This window comes from Garra rufa, chromosome 1 (assembly GCF_049309525.1).
Source record: "Garra rufa chromosome 1, GarRuf1.0, whole genome shotgun sequence".
NCBI lineage: Eukaryota > Metazoa > Chordata > Actinopteri > Cypriniformes > Cyprinidae > Garra > Garra rufa.
In genome coordinates, this window is record NC_133361.1 from 10789927 (window position 1) to 10810694 (window position 20768).

The window sequence follows — 20768 nt, forward strand, 5'->3', positions numbered from 1 at the left end:
TGACAGAGGGTGGGTGGGAATTCCGGGCAGACAGGACAGACGGATATTTCTGTATTGAAGTCTATTAAGTCACACAAGTTATCTTTGGCGAGATCCGAGAAAAAGTCTATTAAATCCCCAGAATGATGTCCAAGCTCACCCTCAGTGGTGGTGCAGTGGGCAGGGCTCTCCTATCGCCCTCTCTTGCTCTACGTGGCAATCCACCGTCACGGATGTTGTAGTCGGCTCTCGCACCTGGTCAGATGGGTCAGGCTCTGGCTCTGTCGCTCTCGGCTCTGTCTCTCCATCTCCATCGTTCTTTTTTTGTTTGTGCCTTGTGTACGTTCTTCTAGCTATTATCTTTATTCTTGTTGGAGCTTGATATTCTGGATATTTCCTTCAGTTCAGTCTAGTTAAGCCTTTCTCTCTCGTTTTTATTTTTTTATTTTTGTTTCTAGTCTAGTTCCTGTCTTTATTTTTTAGTTATTTATTTAATTTTTTTTGTCCTTTTTTATTTCTAGTTTTCAGCAAGGTTGCTGGCTTGTTTATTTATTTTGATAGAGATTTGATAGAGAAAAAGGGCAATGGAAAAAAGAGCGTTGAAACATTATCATCCATGCAGTAATTATCCAATGTGAGGCTCTTACCTATTTGCTTAGTTAAATCCAGGTGGTGACTTTTTTTTTTTTTTCTTGGACAGGCAGGGTATTTCGTGTGTTATTTCGGCTATTGTCATAATATGAGAAAAGAAAAAAAAATTGTATGTATATATATATATATATATATATATATATATATATATATATATATATATATATATAAAACATTTGTTCTTTGTGTGTTTTAGGACAAACTCTAATCTGTCACTTTTTTCCCCCCAGTGTCACTTGGAAAACCGAAAATGAATCTGGTGTTATGTGGAAATGATGATGCTCTGAAGGCCTCTGTGTCAAAATGTTTCATGGGGGAAAATGGACGTCAGATTAATCTGGTGGAGCTTCCAGCTCTCAATCAACTTTCAGAGGAGGAAGTGATGCGTGAAACTCTCAACTGTGTGACTTTCTGTGATCCTGGAGTTCACGCTTTCCTCCTCATTGTTCCTGTTGGTCCACTTACTAATGACGACAAAGCAGAAATAGAGAAGATCCAGAAGATATTTGACCTCAAAAAGCATTTTATTGTAGTTTTCACATCAGAGATAACTAGTGGCAAAGTTGTGACAGATTTTATCACACAAAACCCAGAATCTCAGAGCTTAATCAGTCAATGTGGGGATCGATACAGAATTGTGTTAAATGACCCTGAAAACTCAAAAAAGATCCCAGAACTACTGGATTATATAGAGAACATGAAGACTGAACCCTATTCACCTGAGATGCGTTTGGAAGCTCAAAAAGAAAGAGCCAGACATGAATCAGAGAAAGATAATAAAGAAAACCGGAAGAGAATGGAGAATAATTTGAATGAGTTGCAGTTAACCGGTGAGTCTGTATCATTTACGCACAAATTAAAGTGGTGTTTGATGTATGATTTCATAATGTAGTTCAGACATGGAACTGCAATGTTACTTGAAGTCATCTGTCATGGACAGATTTAAATGGTGTTACTGGAGTCTTTTTTTTTTTTTGGTCACAGTGTGCGGAGTGTTTTCTCACAGACAAATAATTATGTGCTTATCATAATAAAAAATAAAGTTCTTAATTAACAAATAAAACGTGGGCAATAAGAAGCAAATCACAAATACAAAATAAAATAAAACAAAACAAAAACATGAATTGCATGACGTTTTTTTAGATACAGTAAGTTTATTTACCATGTCATAATTAGTACAGGAATTTATTCACCAAATCTAAAAAATAAGATATTGCAAATTATTTTACTGTTATAATTAAATTATTATAAATGTATCCTTAATAAGACTTGATATGAATTGAGGTCCTCTGTCTGATACGATATCTTCTGGGATACCGTAGTACCGGAAAACCTTGTTGAAGTGTTCCTCGGCTGTTTCCAGAGCTGTTGGAAGACCTTTCAAGGGTATGAGTCTACAGAATTTAGAGAATCGATCAACAATGACAAAAATGCAGGTATTACCATCCGATGAAGGAAGATTGGTCATAAAGTCTACCCCTAGGTGTGACCAGGGGCGGTTCGGTATGGGCAAGGGATGGGGTTTTCCTGCAGGCAGATGACGAGGACTCTTGGACATAGCACATTCCTTGCATCCTTGGACATACCTCCTCACATCCCTTGCCATGTCCGGCCACCAGAAGCGATCAGATAGCAGCGAGAGAGTATTGTTGGACCCTGGATGTCCAGTGCCCAGGGAGGTATGTGCAGAATTAAGTAGATCTACCCGTTGGGTCTGTGGGATGAACTGACAACCTGGTGGACATCCCAGCGGAGAACTGTGTTCCGGAGTGGCGACGACTGGAGGGTTTGTCCATTTTATGGGTTCAACGATGATGATTTCCGGGATGAGTCTTGATGATCGTGTATCCTGGAAAGTGCATCTGCTCGGATGTTTTTGGGACCTGGCCGGTAGGTTATGGTAAAGTTGAAACGGGAGAAGAATAATGACCAACGTGCTTGACGGGGACAAAGTCTTTTGGCATCTCGGATGTACTGCAGGTTCTTGTGATCGGTGATTACCTGAAAGGTATGGTTAGCTCCCTCCAACCAATGTCGCCACTCCTCCAGAGCGAGTTTTATGGCTAGAAGCTCACGGTTTCTGATGTCGTAGTTCCTCTCCGCTGGGCTGAGCTTCCGGGAGTAATAGGCACATGGATGAAGCAATGGAGGAGTACCGTGATATTGGGACAGGATCCCTCCGACTCCGGTGGTAGAGGCGTCCACCTCTACCACGAAAGGAAGATCAGGGTCAGGATGAGTCAGGAGTGGTGCTTGTGTAAAGGAGATCTTGAGGTTTTGGAAGGCTCCGGACGAATCAGGGGTCCAAGGAAGGGTTCTGGGTTTCCCCTTGAGCAGGTTGGTGAGAGGAAAAGTTATGAGGCTGTAGTTTTTGATGAATCGACGGTAGAAATTTGCAAATCCTAGGAATCTTTGGAGTTCTTTGATTGTAGTGAGTTCTGGCCAAGAGACAACTGCAGATACCTTCCTCTCGTCCATACGAACCCCCTGCTGGTTGATGACATATCCCAGGAAATGTACTGTAGATAGGTGGAATGAACATTTTTCTGCCTTGAGGTACAGATGATGTTCCCGTAGTTTCTGGAGGACCTCCGCAACGTGATGGCGATGTTCGGCCTCACTTCGGGAGTAGATCAAGGTGTCGTCTATATAGACGGTTTCAACAGCAACAACATAAACAAACGTTACTGCGCATGAGCGCTTTTGCGGCCCAAACTTAACTTCCGGTAGACATCCAAATAGAATCAATAACAACAGCTAAGTCCTTCTAGAGTAGATTATTTTTTAAATAACAAGCGAAATATGTTGGCTGCGTAAATTAGACTGATTTATTAAAAATGCAAACTCATTACTTCCCAGTAGGAGGTGCTTTAAGCACGAGAAACGAGGTTTCCCCGGTAATGTAATGGCTGGCTATAGACAAAGCAGCTCTTAATTTAAAAACGCTGCCTTATGCAGGATGAAATGAAAATGAAATTTTCTAAAGACAGTGTTTCTTCAGAAATACAGTGATATAAAAACACCCATGCCTGGGTTTGATTTTTAAACGTGTATTACGTTTATTCAACGAAGTCTATTAACAGATTAATTAATTAGTCTATTAATTCCAATTTCCAATTGGAAAATCAGTCGGTTTTTATATCGTGGCAGGTCGCCACAAATAAATAAATGTTTGGGAAACACATACCACAGCACAATAACCTGAGACCAACTTCATTACTCATTATTAGCTGCGTTTGTAGCCCGCGACACGAATCAGACAGATAAACAAACACAGACCGGAAGTTAACTTAGGTCCAGGCGCGTGCGCCCGATGAAACCGTCTATAGACGATGACGAAGTGGTGCATCTGCTCGGATGTTTTTGGGACCTGGCCGGTAGGTTATGGTAAAGTTGAAACGGGAGAAGAATAATGACCAACGTGCTTGACGGGGACAAAGTCTTTTGGCATCTCGGATGTACTGCAGGTTCTTGTGATCGGTGATTACCTGAAAGGTATGGTTAGCTCCCTCCAACCAATGTCGCCACTCCTCCAGAGCGAGTTTGATGGCTAGAAGCTCACGGTTTCTGATGTCATAGTTCCTCTCCGCTGGGCTGAGCTTCCGGGAGTAATAGGCACATGGATGAAGCAATGGAGGAGTACTGTGATATTGGGACAGGATCCCTCCGACTCCAGTGGTAGAGGCGTCCACATCTACCACGAAAGGAAGATCAGGGTCAGGATGAGTCAGGAGTGGTGCTTGTGTAAAGGAGATCTTGAGGTTTTGGAAGGCTCCGGCCGAATCAGGGGCCCAAGGAAGGGTTCTGGGTTTCCCCTTGAGCAGGTTGGTGAGAGGAGCAGTTATGAGGCTGTAGTTTTTGATGAATCGACGGTAGAAATTTGCAAATCCTAGGAATCTTTGGAGTTCTTTGATTGTAGTGAGTTCTGGCCAAGAGACAACTGCAGATACCTTCCTCTCGTCCATACGAACCCCCTGCTGGTTGATGACGTATCCCAGGAAATGTACTGTAGATAGGTGGAATTAACATTTTTCTGCCTTGAGGTACAGATGATGTTCCCGTAGTTTCTGGAGGACCTCCGCAACGTGATGGCGATGTTCGGCCTCACTTCGGGAGTAGATCAAGGTGTCGTCTATATAGACGATGACGAAGTGGTGAAGGAACTGGAGGAGTGCAGTTGTCAGCAAATGATCCTGATAGGATTTGATGTGATCTGAACAGCAAAGTTATTGCTGGATGAATTTATTCAATCCCATCGAATCATCCAACGCTGATAGCTGCAACCTGAGTGTAGGATTCAGACCAAGCCGGTAGGTAGTTAGCAGCGATCACTCATTCCATCCGCTGGCAGCGGCTAAAGTGCGGAAGTGTAGGGAATAATTTTGTGTAGTCATACTTTCCTGTTTCAGGTGGTACAGCTGTTCACCAGCGGACACTTCTGCATCAGAGCGTCCAAAAACTTCTTTAAAATGAGCAATGAAGTTCTGAATAGAAGTGGTTGCCGGCCCGGCCTGATAAATGGTGTCCGCCCATTTAAGAGCGGGTCCGGTAAGCAGAGAAGTGATGAAAGCGATCTTCGATTGATCTGTGGGATAGAGAGCAGGTTGCATGGTAAATATCAAAGAACATTGTAACAAAAATCCGCTGCACTCCTCCGCCCCGCCAGAGTAGGGCGCAGGTCGAGCCATTGGACTGGAATTAACGGGGACCAAAGAAGTGCTAGTGGTGGTGTGTGTGGCCAACTAAACTTTGTGAATGGAGTCCACCAGCTCTTGAAACGGATCCAGATTGCTCATGCTGATTGTTGTCTGGGTCCGGGCTTACAGTTACGGAAGCAGACCAACGAGAGGGGTAAGTGTGAATAATAACTAGGTTTATTTTCAGTAGAGCAGATATGAAGTAGATGACGTGCAGGACCAGGTAAGTATAACAATTCTGATAGGATTCCGTTGTGTGTTGATAGAATAGTTGATGGTTGATGTTTCCCTTTGCAGGAACGACGGGAGGAGAACTTCAGATGACATACACACACACGGTTGATGTCCAACAAACAGACTTATGGCACACACACCGCTGACTGGAAACTGATGATGGACACAGACTGGAATCAAAACGAGAAGACAGGTAAGTAACAACAGGTAAGTAGCAAGGTAGGTATTCCTTAGAATTGTGAACTCGGTAGAGTGACACAATGAGTCCGCTACGTGCAAACGAGCCCGGACACTGAGTGGTGTGTGAGGTGTGCTTTTATGTGGTGCTGATGATTGGCTGCAGGTGCTTCTGATTAATACTCTGGTGAGTGTGACGGCTGTGTGTGTGAGGTGGCAGAACCTGGCCAATCCGTGACATTAGGCTGCTGTCACTTTAAGGCCAAACAAATTATACTGATACACATCTGGAGTACACGCAACTGTTTACTTCCACTTGACATACATCCAATTGTGTTTACATGAATACTCCACACAATGGCCATTTTGACATAATTGTGTGTTTATTCGGCCATTCAGGTGCAATAAGACATGAAAGAAAATTTATACATATCAATCACAAATTTGAACCTTGACCACAATTTGAACCGCTGACTACAATTGTTAATCAAACAACAAAAGAACGAGAAAATTACTCACTGCTCTTGGCTAAATCAGTTTAGTAACTGTGGTGTTTGTCACCGATTAACTTCACAAGTAGACAGGTATCAGTTTTTACGGTGTACCAGGTTTATTGAACAGCTCTTCAACACTTGTCTGTTGCATCTCCTGACCACAACACCCAGAGCCCCCCCTAGTGGCCACACACAGTATACAACAAAGTCAACTTGAACATTTCCATTACATATGACAGTAACTTAGTTTTGTTACATTTAAATTGACATTGCCTTTTCTAGTTAAGGTTAAAACAAGGTTGAGATACTGACAAATATTAAAGATACTGACAAACAGTAGTGTTTCTTGGGATGCAGACTTAACTCAGACTCTGCCCTTTTGGACATAGACTTGAGTCTGACCTGGCCCATTATCGACTTTATTCTGGATATGACTGTATATATGTATGTATTTATGTATATATATATATAGTGCAGGTCATATAATTAGAATATCTTCAAAAAGTTGGTTTATTTCACTAATTCCATTCAAGAAGAGAAACTTGTATAATGTATACATTACTAAAATGTAACTATTTTTAAGCATTCAAAGCACACTTAAGAAATGCACTGTAAAAATCCATTAGTGTATCTCTAGATAGAGATAAGTTTGAGGAATATTACATACTGAGAATTATTACATAAAATATCAGTCATTGTTCTGTAAGAAGTGTGGTTCATTTCACACCAAGAACGATATAACCTATAAATTAGCTTAGCAGATATTTGTATGTTTATTCAAAGTGCATGCTCATGTGCTACTTTAAATTCTTGTGTTCCTTATAGCAGGATTAAATCTGAATGGATGTCCATATGTTTATTGTTGTAACACCCCTGTCATTCTGTGTGTTTTGGTTTGTTCCGTATGCCCTTATTTGGAGTTCCTTTTCTAATCATCAGTTTATCTCATTCACCTTTGTAATTCTTTGTAATTAGTGTCTTTTATAAGTTTGTGTCTGTTCACTGTCTTGCAAATTTTGTTCCAGCCTTCTATATGTGGATTACCTGTCTTTTGGATACTTATTAAAAAAAAAAAAACTTTACATTTGATTCTACTTCGTTTTGAGCTAATGTTTACGTGCATCTGTGACAATTGTATATTAGCTGGAAAGAAAGTTGTTCTAAAAGTGATTCCACGGATATTGTTTCTCCACCCCTATTTGTTTTGCTATTCTTTAATCATTTTTAGAACTATATCTTCATTGTTGTTGTTTGGATATTTTACCATATATTAATTTTCAGTGATTATCATTCTAGAGCACTGGTTCTCAATTCTAGTCTCCTTTATTAAACACACCTCATGGTGATCATCAGCTTGTTAGTGCAGTTCATGGATCTCTCTCTCCTCATGAGGTGTGTTAAATAAGGGATACATGCAAAATGTACAGAGTAGGGGAGACCCCAGGACTGGAATTGAGATCAACTGTTCTAGAGCATTCAAAAGAGCACACTTTAAAAAATCAACTACTTCAAATTGTTGATTATTTTATAATAAGAAGTGAATTGTTCTTAATGGATATATGTGTGTTTTCTCCCTGTTTGTCAGGATACTTGGTGTTGACAGTGTTGTGCCTCATTTGTGTTCTTCCGGTCTTCACTGGACTGCAGCATATCTTCAACAAAGTCCAAGGCATCTATCCAACAAACAGCTTTAGTGATGTTTACACTGACTTGATGCTTGGAAAAGACCTGTACAAACAGTTCAGCAAAAACCAAGGTATGGAAAACCTAATGATGCCATCAAATGTTACGACGTGGCAATCCTACATGTTTTCTTTCATTCCTGACACTATATATGCTGCTGCAGCATTCATCCTCAAATCACAAGCTCATCTACACGTATTGGAGCCATTTGACAAATTGAAATGCATGAAATCAAAATGCTTGCAAGAGAGACAACGTCCAAAATGCTCTTGACAACAGCACCAGCATTAAAAAAAAGTGTGTCTTTGGTTCATCCTATGATGAATGAGATCTAACTTTTTCCAACACTTAAAAGTTCAAACATCTGATTAATATCCAATTAAAATATAATGTTTAATGTGATGACCAACAGCATTTTGGTTTTCCTTCAACGATTCTCCCTGTTTGCAAAACGACTATGTTCAGGATGTATGAACACCTACACTTGATAAAAAAAACACTTTTATTTTTAGAGTAATAAAAAAAAAAAGTTAAATATCTACAACCAGTAGATGGTGCAAATGAGCAGTTATTGTGCACTCATTAGCATTTCCTAAAATAGTTGTACTTTATTAAAACATTATTTTAAAGGATCATATGTGGATCACAATTATTGAAAATATTATTTAGCACCAAAAATATCCTCAAAATATTAACTGATTGAACTAAAAAGTTAATTTATTTAATTAATAAAAAGTTACACTTCAGGTGTTCGGTCACATTTGTCTACCAAGGTTTGAGTTTGAAAACAATTATTAATTATCAATCTTAATTATCTAAAAAAAAAAGAAAAAGAAAAAAATCAGCGGGGAGACCAAAGCCTATCACAATTTTTTTCAGCGGCTCTGGGATGATCGTATCAAGTTTAGAAATATAAGCTTGTATATTACTAACATGTTGGCTGTTTATTACTACTTATTGTCACGAGAATCCTCATGTTTCTGGTCGTTTGCCTTTGTTTTGCACTGCTTGTCATTTGGTTTCTCCCGCTGTCTTCCCCCGTCTGTTTGTGATTATTTGGTTTAGTCCTGTGATTAGTCCTCGTTTGCTCATTATCTGTATCACCTGTGTTTTTTTGATTAGTTTGCCTTTATAAGTCTGTCTTTGAGTTTTGTCTTTGTCGGTCATCGAATGTAGTAAGTGTGTGGAAACCCCCTGTCTTTTTCCTTGAAGATCACTATTAAAAGTATTTGTTATTTGAGTTTGTCTTCCGGCTCGTCAAACCAGCACCCATCTATAACACTTATAAAGCACATATTAATGTTGTTTTTTTTTCAGCATGATCATGTTTTAGATCCATTAGTCCAATCAAAACCTTAACTACCATTTACTATTAATAACCAGCTAAATATGAGTTTGTTCAGGAAAAACTCATAATTAATAGTGAATATGTTTTTTTTTTCACTATTATTGGCACAGTTGTTTTGTAGTGCAATTATTTTTTTAAGTATATCATTAATTTTGATTTTACTCTCAGTAGGTGAAACATACAATGATGATGGTAACAGTATGAGGATTGTGCTGCTGGGAAAGACTGGTGTTGGGAAGAGTGCAACTGGAAACACCATACTGAGACAAGAGACTTTTAAATCAGAGATGACTTCACGCTCATTGACCAGAGAGTGTCAGAAAGATATGACTGAGTTCAACAGAAGACGGATATCTGTGATTGACACTCCAGGTCTGTTTGATACTGGAGTTGGTAATGATGAGACCAAAAAAGAGACAGTGAAGTGCATCTCAATGGTGTCTCCTGGTCCACATGTGTTTCTGCTGGTGATTCAACTGGGACGATTCACTCAAGAGGAGAAAGATACAGTGAAGATGATCCAGGAGATGTTTGGAGACAAATCTAGAATATACACCATGGTGCTTTTCACCAGAGGAGATGATCTGAGAGGAAAAAGAATTGAAGACTTTATTGAAGAAAATGACAGTTTACAGTACCTCATCCAGCAGTGTGGTCACAGATACCATGTGTTCAATAACATCGAGACTAAAGATCAGAGACAGGTTTCTGAGCTTCTGGATAAGATTGACCATATGGTGGCAGCAAATGGAGGGAGTTTCTACACCAATGAGATGTTCCAGCAGGTGGAGAAGAACATCAAAGAGGAACACGAGAGAATACTGAAAGAGAAAGAAGAAGAGATCAAGAGAAGAGAAGAGGAGCTGAGAATCAAATATGAAGAAGAAATAGAGCAAATTAAGAAAAAAAATGAAAATGATTCTGAAGAACAAAGACAAAACCTGAAAGAAAAATATGAGAAAGAAAAACAAGAACTCATAGAGAAAATCTACCATGAAACCAGAGAACAAGCAGAGCGTGAATATCGTGAAAAATTTGAAAAAGAAAAATCAAAGCTAGCTTGGGATTGGTTTTGCTATTTTTTAGTTTTTGTAACTGCAACGATTCTGTTTCTGATTTGCATATATAAGTAAGCTAAATTCAGTAAAATGTTGGGAAATCATCATAATAAGACATCTGTGCATGATGATTTTTTATAAGACTTGCTTGAAGAAATGCTTTAATACTTCTTTTTTTTTTTTAACTCTATTTCTTTGTAGATTCCCCCTGCAACAATAAATGTGTAACAATCAATGTGTAATCCACTATGTAATTCTAGAATGTAGTCTAGTATGTAGACATGCTGAGAGGAGAACGAGAGAGCTGATCAGAACGATTGAGCTAACGATTGCAGCAATTACAGTTAATTCATTGATAAACCATGTTATTAATACTTTGAAGTGTATAGTGTGTGTGTGTATATATACTGGTTGTTGGGTTTGCTACGTTGTTTGTTTTTCACCGCGGTTACATCCTTCACTCGTAACCATCGTTTATACAGACTGAGCAGGTTATCCTAAAATAACTTAAAAGAAGAACAGAAGGCCAGAAATCAACGCAAATATGTCGTGTGATCGGACTGAGGGAGACCAGATAGCGCCCCAGATCACAGTGAGGTCAGGGATTCCTTTGGCTGCATTGGAGTGTTACCTACATCGACTGACAGGGGGAGCGCAGGACGAAGAGCTGCAGGAGGCTTAACACTGGATCCCTGATTGATCGTGTTTGCATCACACGCTAAATTGAGGTATATTGCTTGATTTATTTGTGCTCAGGAGAGTGAAGAGGCCCATTTTCAGTTTCTCTGGCCACCATGAACACAAGCTACGATCCAGGCCTGCAACGGGGTTGGTTGTGAATGACTGGTGTGTGCGTGGGCCCACAAGTGTTTAATATCAGTTCATACCGTGTTATTCAGTGCACTTAGAAATTGTTAATATTCAAAGTGATCTTCTGACACCCAAAGTGATATTTTTTGTACAATTCAGTTCAAGTGTGCTACTTGCTCAATTTATTCAAAGTGTTTTTGACATTTTGGTCATTTCAGTAATTTAGACTTCTGTAACATTTCCCATTTGGGCTTAAATTTGTATCTTAAATGTATTTGATTGTTTATTCATTTAAAACTTTGTTTGTTAATATATTTTTTACTTTTCAAAACTATGTCAAATTTTAAATAAATTCTTGATATTTTTCTACCTATCCCAGTGTTTTATTCATTCAAATGAGTTTATATGAGATACAGTAGAAGAATATCTATTTTATTCAAAGTAACTTTCTAAAATACAATTAGTGAATTCAGTGACTCCTATTTAATTCTTTCACACAGGTTGTGTGTCAAAAAAGTTTTGCTTCAGTACATAGCATTGGCATTTACAAACTGTATTAATTTATGGATTCATTTTGCATGAAATGTTCAGAAAAACAGAAGTAATCAGGATGGGGCAAATTTTGCACTGCATTATATGATCATACAGTATCATATTGCCTTCTCTTTATCTTTTCACTGTAATCTGGTGTCTAAAGAACCTTTCTGTTTCACAAACTTTTCTTTATTGCAAAATAAGGTTCTTTGGTTCTCTTATAAAAAAGTAAGAAAGAAATGGTTCTTTAAAAAAAACATTTGACTGAATGGTTCTCTGTGAAACCAAAAATGGTTTTCTATGACATTGCTGTGAAGAACCTTTAAAAACATCTTTATTCCTGGACACTGGAGCAATGGCTTTTCACTGCTCCAGTGTGTGTTCTCACTGTGTGTGTGTGTGTGTGTGTGTGTGTGTGTGTGTGTGTGTGTGTGTGTGTGTTCACTATTCAACTGCTTTTTTGTGGGTTAAATGCGGAGCACCAGTTTTGAGTATGGATCACCATACTTCACAATACTTCACAACTTTCACTTTCGACTTTCACTGATGGGTCTGAATTTATGATTGTCATGTTTTTGTGAATTCATAGACACTAAACACACCGGCTGTTTGTCCTCCAGACAGAAAAGTTTGAGTTTCTCACTGTGTAAACTGCAGATCTCATTTCTTTTCATTGGGTGTGTTCAAACAGGTCAGATGAGATGATCAGGGTTACTTCAGGTTACATTTTAACGAAATGTATTTAAAATTAACATTCCTCTAAACACACACGCACTGATAATAAAATACTGAAGACAATTTTATTTATTGCTTTTTATTAGTTGTTGAGTGTTTTGTGTTTCTTCAGTGTCTGTCATGATCATTATCAGAACACCGCAAGCGAAACTCAAGTTAAAGTACAAACATGTAAACAATTACTCAAGTAGAAGTGAAAATAATATTTTTAATATTAATATGTATTTTTCCATGCCCCTAAACATGACGCAGTGTAATACGAAATGTGATTGGTTACTTTACCCATCAGTCATATAGCCTTTTGGCCAGGCCTTTGCCATTCAAAGCGGCCAAGGTTCCCAGATCTTCTGTCCTCACTCTTCAGTCTGAAAATCTAGCAATGCGAGACTATGGCCTTATAGTGACTACTTTTACTTCATCTTGATGGCTAAATGATCCGCCTGCATTAGAAATGCAGCACTACTTTTCAGAAGTTTTAGTTTACTTTTGCAAGCAATGTATTACTTAAAAAGCTTATATTGGACAAATGTTCTGCATGTGCTGTATACTATCCTAAATAATTTAATATGTTGAGTTACTTTAACTGGTAAATTGACAATTCAGTTCTTAAGTTATAATAACAGATAGTTCAATGAACCAACACTTTCCAATGTAAATAACTTGAAATGTCTTGTTTGTTCAACAAGACAAAATCAGCATTTTTAGGGCAATGAGTTACGATTAGTTCTTTAAGTTCAGTCAAATTGTACAGTTTGTCAATGGAGGGCTAGTGACGTCTCAGAACTTCTTTAAAATATTTCCTTTTCAAAGATGACTTATATATGATATATGGTTTATAACAACATGACATTAATGAAACATACATTTTCAATTCCGGGTCAACTGTCCCTGTAATATTAGCCCTTATGTGACTAAGGAAGAAACACAATTTTTGAAAGATCCAAGAAAAAGAGTAAAGAGTGGGATCAATGTTTAATAAAGTTAGGTTTAATAAAACACAAAAATGTTGTACAACAAAATTATACTAATACAGATTAGCTACATTTTAAACTACAAAATAACTACTTCTGTGCATATGAGAGAGCATTTCATCACCATTTTTTGGGGACATTTTCATACACAGCATTTGTCTTTAAATTCTGAAAGAAAAAAATGCATTAAAAAAATTCAATCATCAATGTTGTTCATGCAGCAGAAATCAATAGCAACAGACTTCGGCACTCACTTATCAGTCCTACTGTCTTTACAATGGCAGTCTAATTATTTAAAAATGACTTTGCACGGATTGAAAAAAATATGATTGTGAACAAAACCTAATTTAGGCCACAGATCACATCACAAGCAAAAATACAAAAACGCATCACATTGCAACTCCATTGATTTAAATGGAAGCAATCAAATGATAAACTACGCACACCCAGTGTAAACGCGAGATTAACAAAGCAAGAATTATCATAGTTTTAAGTACATTGTATATGTGCTAAAACATTTTGGCTTGCACTGATGAAGTTTTGCAAATCTGCTAAAAAGTTCTTCTAAATAATAGCCCTGCAAACTAAAAATACTTTTGCTGAGGTGCAAAGAGTAGCCTTTGTTAATGTAATGTAGCCTAAAAACACGGTTAAGTACTCTTTTGATGTGCTCTGAGTTCAATTCAATTCAATTCAATTCAAGTTTATTTGTATAGCGCTTTTTACAATACAGATTGTTGCAAAGCAGCTGCACAAAAGTTTTAGGCTACTACAATATATTTAGTAGCTTATTAGTGGTGAATACTGTATGTTGAGTCGATGTACATATGATATAAATATTAAATCAGTAACTGTGTAATCAAACAGATGATGAACACTAATTGCAATGGTTATGTGCTGTAATCAACTTGTAGGAAAATTATGTAGTGCTGTATGTTGTTTCAAGGCTGGCATCATCTGCGGTCCTCTGAGGGGTTGGCATCATCTCTTCTTCTGAATCCAGACTGAATCTTGTGTAAATCCTAGTTACCAGGGGATGGAAATCCCGTGGCAGAGACAGAGAAACAGAGAAATAATTAGCGTAGCTGCTGTTCCAACTTCCGACCAAACAAAAATGATGGTTTAGCCCAAGCTGAAGAATATTAATGTGCATTTGATCAGATGTAACTGAAATTACAACGTTATGAGATACATTATGTGAATGCTTGGCTAAAGAGATGAGTCTTTAATCTAGATTTAAACATAGAGAGTGTGTCTGAACCCCGAACGTTAGCAGGAAGGCTATTCCAGAGGTTGGGAGCCAAATGAGAAAAGGCTCTCCCTCCTTTAGTGGACTTTGCTATCCTAAGTACTACTAAAAGTCCAGAGTTTTGCGACCTTAGGGAGCGTGAGGGATTGTAGCGTAGTAGGAGACTAGTTAGGGAGCGTGAGGGATTGTAGCATAGTAGGACTAGTTAGGTATGCAGGAGCTAAACCATTAAGGGCCTTATAGGTAAGAAGTAGTATTTTGTAAGTGATACGGAACCTAATAGGTAGCCAGTGCAGAGACTGTAAAATTGGGGTAATATGATCATATTTTCTTGATCTGGTAAGGACTCTAGCAGCTGCATTTTGGACTACCTGTAGCTTATTTATTGAAGAAGCAGGACAACCACCTAGTAGTGCATTACAACAGTCCAGTCTAGACGTCATGAATGCATGGACTAACTTTTCTGCATCAGAAACAGGTAACATGTTCCGTAGCTTAGCAATGTTTCTAAGATGGAAGAATGCTGTTTTTGTAACATAGGAAATATGATTTTCAAAAGACAGTTTGCTGTCTAATATAACACCCAGATTTTTGACTGTAGAGGAAATAACAGTACTTCCTTCTAGTTGCAAGTTGCAGTTTAAGAGATTCTGTGTACTGTTTTTTGGTCTAATAAGTAATATCTCAGTCTTATCTGAATTTAACAGTAGAAAATTATTGGTCATCCTGTCTTTCACATTTTTAACACTCTGTTAACTTTGCTAAGTTAGAAGTTTCATCTGGTCTTGTTGAAATATATAGTTGAGTGTCATCAGTATAACAATGAAAACTAATCCCATATTTCCTAATAATATTACCGAGGGGTAACATGTAAATTGAAAATAGTAGAGGACCTAGGACAGATCCTTTTGGCAGATCCATGATCTGAACCATCTTAAAGCCTGCCCTTGAATACCTGTATAGTTTTGTAATCGATCTATGAGTATTTCATGATCTATAGTGTCGAACGCAGAACTAAGATCAAGTAAAACTAGCAATGAGATGCAGCCTTGATCTGACACAAGTAGCAAGTCGTTTATGATTTTTACAAGTGCAGTTTCTGTGCTATGATGGGGCCTGAAACCTGACTGAAATTCTTCAAAGATATTATTATTTTGCAAGAAGGAGCACAATTGAGCAGACATAAATTTTTCTAGAATTTTAGACATAAATGAAAGATTAGAAATTGGTCTGTAATTTGTCAATTCACTAGGGTCTAGCTGTGGTTTCTTAATAAGAGGTTTAATAACCGCTAGTTTGAATGGTTTTGGGACATGGCCTAAAGATAACGATGAGTTAACAATATTAAGAAGCGGTACTTCTGCTACAGGTAACAACTCTTTTAGTAATTTAGTGGGTACAGGATCTAATAGGCATGTTGTTGGTTTAGATGTGCTGATAAGTTTATTTAATTATTTCTGTTCTATAGTTGTAAAGCACTGGAGTTTTTCTTCGGGTGTAATAACTAATGTTGAAGTATCAGTTGCTGTAGTATCTATATTTGTTATTGTATTTCTAATGTTGTCTATTTTATCAGTAAAGAAATTCATAAAGACATTACTATGAAACTGTGCAGGAATATTCAGGTCAGGAGGTGTTTGGTTATTTGTTAATCTAGCCACTGTGCTAAATAAAAACCTTGGATTGTTTTTTTTTTTTTTTCTATGAGTTGGTGGATATACTCGGCTCTAGCAGCTTTTAAAGCCCGTCTATAGCTGGACATACTGTTTTTCCATGCAATTTTAAAAACTTCTAAGTTAGTTTTTCTCCATTTATGCTCAAGATTACGAGTTTCTTTTTTGAGAGAATGGGTATTACTGTTGTACCATGGCACAGTACGTTTTTCTCTAACCTTTTTAAGCTTGATTGGGGCAACAGCTTCTAATGTATTAGAGAAGATAGTGCCTATGTTACTAGTCATTTTGTCTAGTTCATGTTTATTTATGGGTGCACAGAGCAGTTGAGATAAATCAGGCAGGTTATTTGCGAATCTATCTTTGGTAGCAGGAACAATAGTTCTGCCCAGACGATAGCGCGGAGCTATATAGTTAACATCAGTGATACGCAGCATGCACGATACAAGGAAATGATCGGTAACATCATCGCTTTGAGGTACGATATCTATATCAGTAAGATCAAGTCCGTGCGATATAATTAGATCTAGTGTATGATTAAAATGATGAGTGGGCCCAGTGACGTTTTGTTTGACTCCAAAAGAGTTTAACAGGTCAGTAAACGCAAGTCCTAACGCATCATTTGTATTATCAACATGAATGTTAAAATCTCCAACAATTAATGCTTTATCAAAATTAACCAATAGGTCAGAAAGGAAATCTGCAAATTATTTTAGGAAATCTGTATACGGCCCTGGAGGTCTATACACAGTAGCCAGAGCAAGAGATAGGAGAGATTTATTTTGCATATCTGACAGAGTAACATTAAGTAGGAGTACTTCAAATGAATTAAACCTGTACCCTGTTTTCTGAGTAACATTGAAAATATCACTATAAATTGTTGCAACACCACCGCCACGACCAATCTGACGGGGTTCATGCTTATAACAGTAGTTTGGTGGAGTAGACTCATTCAGACTAATATAATCGTTTGGTTTTAGCCAAGTTTCAGTCAAGCAGAGTACATCAAAACTATTATCTGTGATTATTTCATTTACAATAAGTGCTTTGGGTGCGAGTGATCTAATGTTTAGGAGCCCAAGCTTTAAAAATTTATTTTGTTCATTTATTGTGCATTTTTCTGGTTTAATCGCGATTAGATTTGTTCTAGATCCTGCATTAAATTTTTGTTTTGACCTCACTATTCGAGGAACAGACACAGTCTTTATAGATTGGACAGCACCAATACTATCGTTTAAATGTGCAAAACAAAAGCCATCATCGCAACTATTTGAAGAATTGCTTACTAGTCAAATGGAGCGCAGCGTCCTGGAGATGTTGTCCGACAGCAGTTCTGCTCTGACTCTGCTGGGGTGCAGGCCATCAGTGCGGAAAAGCCTAGGGCGCTCCCAGAAAAGATTCCAATTATTGACAAAGAGCAGTTTCTGTTCTTTACACCATGACAACAACCATTCATTTAGAGCAAAAAGTCTACTGAACCTTTCGTGTCCACGTCGATACGTGGGAAGCGGTCCTGACACGATGATTCTCGTCGCGGGCGATGTGCTGCGTACCGTCTCGATCAGGCTCCCGAAATCCCTCTTCAGGACCTCCGTCTGCCGCAGCCTGATGTCGTTCACCCCTGCGTGCAGGACGATCGCACCGACGCTCACATCGTCCTTCAGGATGGCAGGTATTTGTGAAGAGACATCAAGAACGCGAGCACCTGGGAGACAACGAGTGTGCACTTTACCGTTAGCTAAGTTAGCATGAACGTACCGGACGATGGAGTCTCCGACGATCACAGCGTCGCGTTCTGTCTCGCGGAGGGGAGCGAAGCGAGATGAGTTAACCCTTTCAGTGGTGAGTTTAAAATATTCTAGTGGACCCCCAAGAGTGAGTTTTTTTTAAGCGACCCTTATTTTAGAACGTTCCTCCCTTTTGTTTCCATGGCGACGCGTCATGCTTGTCACGTGACACAACACAGTCACAATAACACTGTATGACAGATGGATCGCTTTAATTTCGTTTTTCCTTTTTTATCCAGAATACTCACACACTTGCTTACCATGCCTTGAACTATCTAATATTCCGATTCACAAATATGTGTGAATTAGTATGATTCGTCGTTTAAAACCCTATGTAAATGATCTGGATCGTGATTTGTAACGTGAGATGGGCGCGGCCATGTTTGTTCGCGCTGCAGTTCAGAGTCCTGTCAGCCGCGTTTACATCACGTACATTCATCTGTTTCTCCTGAAATACATGCAAGTAAGTGGCTGGTGAACTAGAAGAGGAATAGAGTGAACCTTTTAGTTACTTTGCCTATGTGTATGTGATAGAAATAAAACACATCGGCAAATTATATTTGAATAGATGGTTATTTGCTGCTTCCATAGACCTATGTGTGTATTTTACAAACTCTAAATGTCTCCTTTTACTAGTACTTATGTGTATTTAAATGTCTGATACCTAAAATAAGCGTAATGTGGTTAAAAACACTGCATAGTTGTGATTGTATGACAAGTGCAGAGCTCGTCCGTCTCTGGCTCAGCGCCAGCCATCGCGCCAAAGCGCAGTTTGAATTTGTCAGCTGCGTGACGTCACCGAACGTTCTAAATCCCATATGTGGGACCGTACTCCCAGGGGCACAGAAATTAGAATCCCATATGTGGGACCGTACTGCTCAAAGGGTTAAAGAGTTAAAGAGTTAAAGAGACAGTGATGTCTACTTTCTAAAGGTCTGATTTCAGATCATTGATTGATTGATTGATGATTGATTGAGTTGTTGATGATCAATGGTGTGTTTGTTCTGCAGGAGTTTCCAGTCTCAATGGAAAGGTGAGTGATCTGCTGGTGTCTCTGGTCTCTCTGCTTCTGATCCAAAGCCACTGCAGTTCTGACTCCTGAATGTTCTTCCAGAGTCCAGATCTCACAGCCGGATCCACAGACGCCTTCTGGAGCTTTGATTCATGTGCCACGTTACTTGGGCAACCTGCCGTTCAGAGTCTGGAAGAAGATGCAGAACATCGTAGCTCTTATACACACACATACTGATGGGTGGAGAGTTAAAGAGTTCAGTATAATGTGTGAATAATGTGTGATCTACTGCACCAAAATCAGTAGCTTAGTTTTATAAATAATTGTGGATGCATCCTTTATTTGGCATTATTATTGTCTACATTTTGCATTAAAAGCAGCATCTCACAATAATTTAAATGACAGCACGGATCATATCAATACGTCAATCTTTTCAGTATGTGTCACTCTTGATCAATATATCGGCAGCCATATCACCCTGTAGCCCAAGACTGGTTGCCCACTGAAGCTAAGCAGGGCTGAGCCAGGTCATTACCTGGATGGGAGACCTCCTGGGAAAACTAGGTTGCTCACCCTGTGGTCTGTGTGGGTCCTAGCACCCCAGTATAGTGACAGGGACACTATACTGCCAAAAAGCACCGTCTTTCGGATGAGACGTTAAACCGAGGTCCTGACTCTCTGTGGTCATTAAAAATCCCAGGACGTCTTTTGAAAAGAGTACAGGTGTGACCTCAGCATCCTGGCCAAATTTGCCCATTGGCCTCTGACCATCAGAATCATCCCCATATTCTGATTGGCTTTATCGCTCTGTCTCCTCTCCACCAGTAAGCTGGTGTGTGGTGGGCGTTCTGGCGCACTATGGCTTCCGTTGCATCATCCAGGTGGATGCTGCACACTGGTGGTGGATGAGGAGATACCCCTGACACTGTAAGCGTTTGAGTGTCTAGAAAAGTGCTATATAAATGTAATGAATTATTATTATTATTATATGAACATCAGAATAACAGCATCTGTTGATTGTGTCTCATCAGCTCCTGTCATTCTGGAACAAACACTGCAAATCCATATCTCCATGTGTCTGATGATCTGTCCAGTGTGAGATACAGCCAGAACAAACAACCTGTACCTGATAATCCAGAGAGATTTGATGAGTATTTCTGTGTTCTGGGTTCAGAGGGTTTTAACTCAGGAACACACTGCTGGGATGTGGAGCTTAAAGAGAGTTTATTCTGGAGTCTTGGAGTAACTACAGCATCAGACCAGAGGAAGAGATGTGATTTCTTCAACACTGACGTCTGGAGCATGTGGTATCATCAATATGGATATTTTTTTGTTTCTGGTTTTCGTGTTGAACAGCATCTTGATCGTGTGAGAGTGAATCTGGACTATGACAGAGTAACAAGTGTCATTCTCTGATCTTGTAACTAACACACATCTACACACATTCACAACCACCTTCACTCACACACTTTTTCCTTAATTTCATAGTTGTTCCTCTCTGAGGATCTTAGCAATTCATAGTCAGTAATTATTACTCTTTTAGGTCTGGATCTTCCTGCTTTCATCATGCTTCAATATTTAATCAGAGGAGTAAGAGAAGTTGATCTAATATCAGATCAGAAAACCGATCAAATTAAAGTGCTCCTATTATGCCATTTTAGCGGTTGCTAATATAT

General features: G+C 38.7%; 3 protein-coding genes across 3 annotated transcripts in view; 2 read left to right on the forward strand and 1 right to left on the reverse strand.

Moving 5' to 3' along the window:
* LOC141330426 (uncharacterized) overlaps positions 1-20768 on the reverse strand; it is a 392843-nt gene that overhangs the window by 136580 nt on the left and 235495 nt on the right. The gene's annotated exons all lie outside the window — the stretch shown is intronic.
* On the forward strand, positions 871-8436 carry LOC141330474 (uncharacterized). The gene is made up of 2 exons (XM_073835527.1): positions 871-1460; positions 7818-8436. Exons 1-2 carry the CDS (start codon positions 881-883, stop codon positions 8186-8188), a joined length of 951 nt encoding a protein of 316 aa, XP_073691628.1. The 5' UTR covers positions 871-880; the 3' UTR covers positions 8189-8436.
* LOC141346390 (GTPase IMAP family member 4-like) lies at positions 9379-20508 on the forward strand. The gene is made up of 2 exons (XM_073851277.1): positions 9379-10332; positions 20124-20508. The coding sequence occupies exons 1-2, from the start codon at positions 9464-9466 to the stop codon at positions 20506-20508; spliced, it is 1254 nt and encodes a 417-aa protein (XP_073707378.1). The 5' UTR covers positions 9379-9463.